The 10,193-nt window shown below is 40.9% G+C and overlaps 2 protein-coding genes across 3 annotated transcripts; both read right to left on the reverse strand.

Annotated features, from left to right (window-relative positions):
- Positions 1-85: 85 nt before the first annotated feature.
- On the reverse strand, positions 86-6,810 carry Men-b (Malic enzyme b). Of its 2 annotated transcripts, none has more exons than XM_017156402.3 (7): positions 6,573-6,810; positions 4,164-4,338; positions 2,653-3,702; positions 2,046-2,198; positions 1,687-1,981; positions 1,463-1,627; positions 86-552 (listed from the first exon to the last, which is right to left on the reverse strand). In XM_017156402.3, the coding sequence occupies exons 1-7, from the start codon at positions 6,587-6,589 to the stop codon at positions 533-535; spliced, it is 1,875 nt and encodes a 624-aa protein (XP_017011891.1). In that variant the 5' UTR covers positions 6,590-6,810; the 3' UTR covers positions 86-532. The 2 variants fall into 2 exon arrangements, with proteins under 2 accessions (XP_017011891.1, XP_017011964.1); XM_017156475.3 differs by having other exon boundaries at positions 86-1,431; positions 1,499-1,627; positions 6,573-6,809.
- A 2,188-nt stretch (positions 6,811-8,998) lies between these two features.
- On the reverse strand, positions 8,999-10,144 carry Pp1-Y2 (Protein phosphatase 1, Y-linked 2). Its single transcript, XM_017148800.3, has one exon. It carries the CDS (start codon positions 10,051-10,053, stop codon positions 9,112-9,114), a length of 942 nt encoding a protein of 313 aa, XP_017004289.1. The 5' UTR covers positions 10,054-10,144; the 3' UTR covers positions 8,999-9,111.
- Positions 10,145-10,193: the final 49 nt, after the last annotated feature.

Raw genomic sequence — 10,193 nt, forward strand, 5'->3', positions numbered from 1 at the left:
TCAAAAAGCTCCGAAAACAAAGAGGCTTGAAGTTCTCGAGCAAATACTTGTTCTAAAGGATCCCATTAAGCAGAAGTGTGAGTGATTTAACTTGTGTTTTTATTTTATTGTTTATCGCACATCATCATCATCTAGTCAGTGGTACAATGGCTGAGTCGGTCCGATCGATCATTATAGGGATAGGTTTTCTAGTTATTGATACTTTAGCTCGACCTTGGTAACAATAAATTATAACAAAGCTGCTTAATTGCGTTAATAAATATCAGACATGGCTCAACAACAAAACATAATCGTCACTCGAATATATCTACGATATATTATATATATATGGAAACTAAACGATAGAAATCATAATGCTTTAACTTAGATAGTTGGAGGTTAACGGCAGCGAATTGAGTTGTTTTACATGTGGAATCGGTTGGATGGTTGGTTGGTTTGGTTGTGTTGCTCTCACCAGTTCTCGAAGCAGTTAGCTCTGCTGTCTAGCCAATTTTTCTAGGCGGTCGAAGGTTTGTTGGGGGGGTTCGATAATTTACATAAGTTCCTCGCTCTCTGTTTGTCAAACGAAAGGAACATATAGCAATAGATAAATCAATCAATTGTCGAATTTCGGGTGGGTGATTAAGCGTGAATTTGGTATAATAAAAATATAGCTTTTAGAGCTCGCTTTATGCCGCCGTCAGTAGTTAGTAGTAGGTAGACAGAGCAGATCAGTTTGGGAAGCTGGGGAAAATGCACAGAGAATGCAGGGAGAGAGTTATGGCAAGCGGCGAGGGTATGGAACTGCAAAGCCAATCGGGGTGGTTAAGTTACAGCAAACCATAAACATAGCACAGATTAAATACAGATAGGATAGTGATAGGATAGAATACTGCGTAATTGCTTTTCTTTTTAGAGGCGTAGTCATCGTCACAGTCATTGTCGTCACTTGGTATCGGTATATCGGTACTTTGGTATCACAAAATTAATAACATGATAATTTATACAAATATAAAAACACGGCATACATATATAATACTATGAACAATTTGAAAATACACTTAAGAATTAATCCGACAGCTCCGTCGCTTATGTCACAGTTCGTAAACCTCCCCACATCGCCGACTAATGGTCTAGTGGTATTGTTAACAAATTTTGCAATCATCTTTTTTAGTCAACAATGTGTGGGAGATATTCGAAACGGAGACTGAACGACGGGCGCCAACGGATCGATCAACAAACATTTAAAGTGAGCACTTGAAATTTATCTAGTCTAGAGAGTAGGCTTGTTAGTAGTCGGTTGGTTGGTTTGGTTGGTTGGTTGCTTGGTGCTGATGGTGTACGCTTGGAAGTAGTAGAGTGTGTTAGATGCAAAACAGAACGGTGCCATCAATCAGTTGAACGCGTTTAATGCTTTTTATTTGATGGCGGCAATGAGCGGGCTTTCTTCGCCTAGAATAAATAGAGAGAAATTAATTATCACTTTGTTTTCCATAGAGTTTTGTGGGCACTAATTCACGAGTCTTAATGTAGGGCATCCTCGGCCAGACCCAAGAAGCCGGCATGGAGCTCTCGTAGTTGAAGTTGTACAGCTGGTTCTCCAGCCACTTGCGCTTGTCCTGCGGCTCAGGATAGGTGGATGCCAGGCCTTAAGAAAAATATAAAATTAGTCAAATATTTCTTTATATAAAAGGGGTTTTATTTCACCTCTATCGTAGGCACACTTGGTCACGCCAACGGCAATGTTCATCGACACCTCGCGGATGCTGGAAAGCGGAGGATACAGCGATCCGCGCTCAATGTCGCTGGGCTCCACGAAGTTGGCCAGCTCCTGGGCGGCGATGAGGAACATTTCGTCGGGTATGTGATGGGTGCCCGTGCAGATCACGCCCAAACCGACGCCGGGGAAGATGTAGGCGTTGTTGCCCTGTCCCGGATAGAAGGTCTTGTCGCCGACCTGCACCGGTGGGAAGGGAGAGCCCGACGAGAAGATGACGCGAGCCTGTCGTTAAAAAAGAAATCTCATTAAAGGGAGCTTCTATAATGGGTAGATTTAACAAACTCACATCTGTGTGCTTGTAGGCATCCTCGGCGGTGCACTCAGCCTTGCTGGTGGGATTGGACAGGGCGAACACCACGGGCCTCTCGTTGTTATCCGCCATGGTGCGCAGGATCTCAGGTGTGAAAATGCCGGCAGCAGCAGAAGCACCAATAAGCACCTGTTGATTAGATGGAGATTAGCAAAATTTGTAAAAGAAAAGGCATACAAACTAGAGCCCTGCGTGAATCATTAAATTTTTGTTTTATTATAGTATGCCATGAAATTTCTCATTTGTTTAATTCAATTCTATGTGAAATAAATTTAATTTCGAATTGAATGAATAAATGAATAATTTTTATGAATTTTTTGAATTTGCCAGATTTTTTTGTGCTTTCTTTTGAGAACAAAAAATTTATTTATAACAAAATAATGGACTGTTCTTCTTCGAAAGAAATTGTCGTTTGAATTATTTCGCAATTCATTCCATTCATTCATTTAAGTCTATTAAACTCAAAATTCAAATTCATTCAATTCTATTAAACTCAAAATTCTAATTAATTCATTCATATAAAACATAAAATTCAACATAATTCATTGAATCCATTCACGCAGGGCTCTATATACAAACTTACACTGGGCTTGATGGTCGAGACAATCTCGGCGAGATCGGCCATGGGATTGATGTCCTTGGCGTAGTGAATCTTGTGGCCATCCAGGTTGCCCACCTTGCGGCTCTTGGTTAGCAGACCGTCGATATCCACCATGTAAATTCGGTTGTAGGCCTCCTCGATGGGCACGCCATCCTCCACCATGGCCTTGACCGTGAGATCGGCGATGCCGATGGCCGCCTCACCGGCACCGGCGAACAGGAAGGTGTAGTCCTTGAAGGACTTGCCGGTGATACGCTTGGAGGCATACAATCCAGCGACGGCCACGGAGGCTGTGCCCTGGATGTCGTCGTTGAAGGTGCAGTAGGTGTTGCGGTACTTGTCCAAGAACCTAAATGCATTGTGGTTGCCAAAGTCCTCGAACTGGATGAGGGTGTTCTGGCCATAACGCTGCACCACCGCCTCCATGAACTCGTCGATGAAGTCGTCGTACTCCCGTCCAACCACTCGCTTCTGACGCAGACCCACGTACAGGGGATCCTCCAGCAGATCGATGTTGTTGGTGCCCACGTCCACCAAGATGGGGAGGCACTGGTGGGGTTTGATTCCGGCCAGAGCCGTGTACAAGGCCAGCTTGCCCACGGGAATGCCCATGCCGCAGGCACCCAAATCTCCCAGTCCCAGGATGCGCTCGCCATCCGTCACGCAGATGGCACGGACATTCGGCTCCGGCCAGTTCTTCATCACATCGAAGATGTGTCCGCGATCGTTGTAGGTGATGAACAGACCATGGGGACGCCTGTAGATCAGGCCAAAGCGCTGGCAAGCCAAACCCACTGTGGGCGTGTAGACGATGGGCATCAGATCCTCGATGTTCTCCGAGAGGAAGCGGAAGAAGAGCCGCTCGTTACGATCGTACAGATCGCTCAGATAGAGGTACTTGTTCAAAGGTTCCGTGTACCTGTTCACCGCGATCTTGCAGAGCTGCAGCTGCTCCTCCTGGGTCTTGAACCTCGCCGGCTGCAGTCCATGGATGCCGAGAGTCTGGCGCTCCTCCAGGGTGAAGGCCAAGCCCTAGAAAAATAAAACAGGATGAGTATGATTAAGTTAAAGATTAAAAGTAAAAATAAACCATGGAAAAATCTAAAAATTTTTGTTTCTAACAGCTTAATATTTTTAATTTTAATATGAACGATAAGTATTTGAAATTAGTCATGATATAATATTAAATTCTACTTTTAAGTATATGCCAAACAGAAATAGAATGGTAATTCATCGCAAAATTAGTGTTATCTTTAAGTGATAAACAAACATTTTGCTTATTAAAGCTAAACACGTTTAATATCGCGATAAATAATCAAGTTCTTGTGATAAACAAATTTATTATTGATAAATTACCACAGTATCAAGGCTAGTGAACTCCCCTATGATTCATTTTTACAGAGAAACGTATCAGAAAAAACCATTTAAATTATTTCAGAATTCATAAAGAAAATTGTATAAAATATTATAAAATCTATCTAGTACTTTCTTACCTTGTTGAGTCGTGGATCACGGATGTGGTCTATTCCCCGCACCTGGGAGGGGCAGATGATATCGCCGACCACCTCATGATAATGCCGGGCGGCGGGAACTGTTGCGGCTGCCACTGTAGTTTTTCCTGTTGCTGAAGTGCCGCATCGGCACAATTTGCCCACAGTTCCGCACAAGCTGCAAATTGCAAAAGTGCATTACGTGTGTTATTTATCAGCACAGCAATTGTGGAGCACCCCCTGTGGGAACTCTTGACTTTGAGAGGGGATCGTGGAGCAGCCCCTCTGACATTCTTGACATTGCCCCTGGGGGAGGTGTTTCCCACCCCCCGCCCACACACGGAATAAAAAAAAGCCATGTTCAAGGTCGACGTCAGCTGCTTTTTGTTTATCACCGCGCCCTGGGCACGCCAAAATATAAAATGAAAAGCAAAAAAGAAGGAAACTAAGCCGCATTGTTTACAGCTGTCCCCCGGAATTCAAAGCGCCGGCGATAAGGGGGACTGATGGCCTGGCAACATCACGATAAAATCTACCCACAGCAACGATTATAAAGCTAGCATCAAATGTAAAAATATTTTTAATATATGTAATTATTTTGGGTTTTCTTTTTTCTAAGTATTCTTTCATAAGTAACTACCACAATATATTACGAAAACACAAGAACATTATCTTTTATTCTCAGTACGGACAACTATTCTGATTACGGACAACTGAAGGAACTAATTTTTGCCTTGCTAAGTGTAGAGTGTACCATTGATTGAGTTACAAAACAAATCATTGAACTTGAAAATGTTATTCTGTTCTTGAAATAGAACTCAGCCAGATTAGATTACAGAGTACATTGGCCAACTACTTGTAATGAAGGGCTTACAAAAATAAATTATGGGTCTGATAATATACCATCAATTAATTAAAAACAAGTTCTGATGATACCGTTTGTGTTTGCAGTGCCTTTAAATTATTTTCTACAGGTTTACCCCTATAGTTTTGACCCCTGCTGTTACACGATGTGTATATTTTTGCTAGCTTCCAGTTCCATTAGATGGTGCTAATTACGAGAGAGGCAAATGCGGAGACAGAGGCGTGTGACTAATTTGAGTTAGTGGTTCATTGATGAAATCATGCTCGGGGGGAGTGGGCTGGTATCGGATTTTGGTCAAGTTGGAACCGGTTAATGACGTGCGCCGAACTGGAAACCCCATGACGAGGCCCCAGAGATCCCTTCCGAGCACTCCGGACTGATAATTATCGTTTAGGTAACGCCATCGTTCGTCAATTTCCATTCGGACTGTTTGAACGGCACTCACATGAGCTCGTCAAGTGCTAAACAATTTCGCATATCTGTATCTGAGCCAAATACACGGAATAAGTGCGTGTCGTAAATGCCTTCGAGTGTTATTATTCTATATCTATGAGTGCGAGCGCGCGGCTACCATTAATTATTTTTTAGGGTCCGAAAAATAAGCCCTAAGAATATATTCCCCCCCTAAAACTGGAGTTTCGAAGGCAAAAGCGGGCCGAGTTCATTAAACTCTTACACTTTTTTTATTGGCCGAAATTCTTGCTAACGGTTTGCGTGGGAAAGAGAGGCAGAATATAGCGGGCCAGCTGAAAAACATTTCTTGATGAACTTGGCAACGAAAAACGCTTACAATGGCGAAACAAAACACACATTTTTTCGGTATACACACTAAATTTAGAATTTTGCCAGACCATCTTTCGAATATATGATATGTCCATGTCCATGGACGTGAAGGTGTTGCTTATTCGCTACACAGGGAATTTAATACTTAAGTTGAAATATTAAAATAAATTCTTATTATCAAAAATGTTGGAGAATTTTCAAAGAACAGCTTTTTTGTAGTTCAAAGATATGCTAATTTAAAACAGAATATTATAATATTTTCCAAAACATATTTCTCCCTGTGTATCCCATTGATTTTTTCAGCTGTTTGTTGTTTTGGCAGCCAAAAAACAGAGGTAAATTCAAAAACTCTTATGCAACTGCAAGGGAAAAGTGAAAATTTTGAAAACAGCTGTTTGGCGAATAAGAGGAAGTGCGCGCGAGAGCGGGAGGGAAGATGAAGGGTCAATGCCAGGCCATGTGCCAATCTCAGTCTGTCCCTTTCTCACTTAGGAAATCCCTGTGTGAAATTTTGTTTGTGTTGCCCCCAGTGAAACTGAAAGCTGCGCAAAAGAAAACGAAAAAAAAGCAAAAGAGGGGATGATATATATACCGACGCCTTGGCGGCGATTCGTCTGATCCGAATGACTAGGTCACTGGGCTACCAGCTGGGGCAGTTCCTCGTCCCGAATCGCGAAATGTTGCATAATTCCCGCCCTCAAAACGTAGGAAACCCACACACTCACACATCCTGCTCGCCGAAAGTCCTTGCGAAAAAAGCTTACCTGGGTCGTGAGAACATTTTTAATTCCTTGAATTCCTTTCCGTTGGCTTAATATTTTGTTTAACTCTTATTTTCAGACCCTGCGTTGACAGTTGTCCGGGTTGCTGGGGGTAATACTTTCGGTTGCGTTTGTTAACTCTGCGATGTGCCACGGTCAGCGCCGACGACGATTTTCCAGGAATAAAATTACAGCTTCTACGCGCGGTTTTTAACCCTCCCACAATTTTACAAAAACAAAAATTGTGGGGCCAGGCGGGGAAATACCAGAAAAATAGGGGAAAAATAAGGGGCTAAAAAAGGCAGCAGTTATCGAATTAGGTAACACTGTCAAAACGTAAGTGTAATTTAACGTAAGTGTCAGTTATACGTAAGTGTCAGTTATACGTAACGAATTTACAAAAACAAAAACTGTGGCGGGGAAATACCGCGGAAAATAAGGGGCTAAAAAAAAGCAGCATTTACAGAGTTGGCAGCACTCTCATAACGTAAGATGTCATTTAACGTGTGAATTATACGTATACGAATTTGAAAAACAAATCTGGCGGAAATTCCACCGAAAAATAAGGGACTCAAAATGGCAATTAGCAACGTACTCAAAACGTAAAAGTCATTTAGCTCACCTAGCTCGAATTAATGGGTGCATGGTTCAAAACATTGCTAGGATTTTTGCCATTACTAACACGCCATCTATAATAGTGCTGTACAATGTACTATTTAAGACTTGATATTTAGCAGGGACTGAACTCTGTCATTTTAGATTTTAGTACTCTTTCAAATTTAAATGTCCGTTACAATGACTACTTTATAAAACCTGAAGCAAAGTAGTCGTAAAGATCTGACTATTTGCAAAGTTCAATACATTTTATTGGTAATAACTTGTAATTAAAAATGCATCTTATGATACTTAACTTCTTCCATTATGATCGCCAAAAAAGCTGAATCTGCAATCTCTCATATTTGACAGGAAAATATACACATTTGTAAACATCATACGGCACAAAGCACACTGGGCCAGCCGATCAGATTTTTGGCCAAAAATACGTTTTTCTTTTTTAAGAAAATGACCAAATTGAGTTTGGAATCCTTTTTATAATACATTAAACTAATTTATGCCAAAGTTTCAAAGAATTCGGGCAAGTAGTTTTCTTTTACCATATTTTCAAAGTGAAAAATTCATAAAATATTGATGGAAATGAAAAAAAATTTAGAAGTCAAAGATGCTGATGTTGCTGTTCGACTTCTTTCCGAAACTTGCAGAAGGGATTATTTTCAACAAGTAAAAAATATAATATAGCTCGTATGTCTTACTTGTTTGCTAAAATAAATGTAATTGTTAATTTTTACGCTTTTTTTCAGCAAATGAGTACTTTGCTTTTCGAGTGCCTTCGAGTGCCATCCCCAAATTAGTTCATTCCTTCAAAAAAAAATTCGTTGATCAATTTACTAAAAGCGTAGCCCACCGACTCGATGCGGTTTTGCCTTAGTTTTCGGTAATTTAAGTTTTAATTGAAGGCTTAACTCGAAGTCGAGCTATTTTGAAGAGCTTAGCTAAGAGAGCCCAAGAGTATGCCATACTTTATTTCTTCAGGTTTTGGTGAACATTTTGCGCCTAAAAATTTGATTTTAGTGTGACTAACATCTAAAATCTACTTTTTACGTACACTAATCGATTATGGTATTTTCCAAACCTATATCTATCTATTTAATCATGACTATGCAAATAAAAATTTAGCATACTTTTGTGATGACTTCAGAATATGTCAAATTAACATTAAACAAATCAAAAAACAATATTTTTAAACAATTTTTTTTACATAATTTGATTATATAAAACTTAAAAGGTAACAAGAACAAAAAAATAGAAATTTTTTTAAAATCGATTGTTTGATAAACGTTGATGTGGGAGCCTCCGAAAGTTGCACTTTTTAACGGTTCATAAATCTTAAATGACATAATATTTTTTAGTGATGTTAATTTTTTTTAGTTTGTTTTATCTCATACTTTATTGTTTTCGAAAATGGAAGAAGTGCGTCTTCTAGTTATTTTTTTAAAAATAAAAAACCGAAAAGTACGTCAAATTTTGCGACTTTGGTCTGGATTATCTATATCATATAAAATTCCAAGAAATTTTACTTTTAGTTCGTTGGAAAGTTCAATCTTTTAAGAAAAAAACGCAAAAAACTGCATCCTTCTAACTGTCCTAGGAAAGAAATTACAGATTTTTGGCCAAAAAATTAACTTTCTGGCCCAGTGTGCAAAGTAATTCAGGGGATTTCCCTGAATTCAAGTTTTCATGAATTTGATAATGTACATTTTTAAGATTTCAATATCCATCGAGGAACATATTTTTTGGGAATTTCGGGTGCTGAAGTATTACCGAAACAACATACCTGCTTCATCTTAAAAAAACACTTTTCATTAAAACTTGCAATTTTTATATCACGGGGCTCGTAAAAGTAAATGATATTGAACTACACCGGGACAAATCAATAGAGTGACGCAAGACAGACAACAAGTCTCCCCTTTCATCCCTTTAAGTCTCAGCTCTTGGAGTGGATCTTTCGCAAGCCAGGCTTTTTCGAGGGCTTGAGAACGTAGAACGAGCACATCAGCGTCTCATCCACCGACATCATGGCGCCTGCATTGTCGAATTCGCCGCAGTAGTTCGGCGCGGAGAATATGGTGATTAGTTGGCGCTTAGCAAAGAACTCGTAGCCATCTTCCACAACCTGATGGGCGCGACAGATGAGGTCGAATTTATGCCGGTGCACAAACTTGCCCACTATATCCGCCCCAAAGGTCACGCTGACTCCTCGATCATTATCGCTCCAGCCCATTATCTTGGGATCCGGATCGGACCAAAGTAAATCGCACAGTAAACCTTTATCCGGGACGTCACATGGCCGCGCCAACTGGCCAATCTGATTCATATTTAGCAGATCAGGACTGAGACCTCCGTGACAGCAGAAGATTTTCTCATCAACGATCGCAGATACCGGCATGCAACTGTAGCAGTCCACGAAAGTACGCCAAAGCTTTATCGTGTATCGCCGCTTGCACTCATCGTAGAATCCATATATCCTGTTAATTCCTGCCGACTCGTGATTTCCGCGAAGCAGAAAAAAGTTCTCCGGGTATTTTATTTTATAGGCCAGCAGCAGGCACAAGGTTTCAATCGATTGCTTTCCGCGATCCACATAGTCTCCGAGAAATAGGTAATTCGAGGCCGGCGGGTATCCCCCATAATCGAACAAACGCAAAAGGTCCGTAAACTGACCATGAATATCCCCGCAGATCTTCACAGGAGCAGAGAGTTCGAGCAGCATGGGCTGCGTCATAAAGACTTCGCGTGACCTGGTGCACAACAGCCGGATGTCCGTTTCGGTCAAGTTTAGCTGCTTGAGACGACGAGTGTCGATAATGCGCAGGATGAGCTGGTCTATGTTGTTCAGGTCAGTCATGGTCGTCATTTGCTGTGACATTTCCAACCCCCTAGCGGCTATAGAGCGACACAAACGGAAATTTAGTCTTTTGATCGGCTGTAACAAATAAAAATACACAAGCCTAAAATACAAAAGTGACAATTAACCAAAATAAGCGATGTCGCTGCGCTGCCAATGGA

This window comes from Drosophila takahashii, chromosome 3R (assembly GCF_030179915.1).
Source record: "Drosophila takahashii strain IR98-3 E-12201 chromosome 3R, DtakHiC1v2, whole genome shotgun sequence".
Lineage (NCBI taxonomy): Eukaryota > Metazoa > Arthropoda > Insecta > Diptera > Drosophilidae > Drosophila > Drosophila takahashii.

Bases quoted from the DNA above. Each gene is read 5' to 3' on its own strand.
- Men-b (XM_017156402.3), bottom strand. The intron at 1,628-1,686 runs GTGAAATAAAAC...ATTTTTCTTAAG, and splicing joins CAAGTGTGCCTACGATAGAG to GCCTGGCATCCACCTATCCT. The intron at 553-1,462 runs GTGATAATTAAT...TTTGACAAACAG, and splicing joins AAAACTCTATGGAAAACAAA to AGAGCGAGGAACTTATGTAA.
- Pp1-Y2 (XM_017148800.3), bottom strand. From the start codon at position 10,053: ATGTCACAGCAAATGACGACCATGACTGACCTGAACAACATAGACCAG.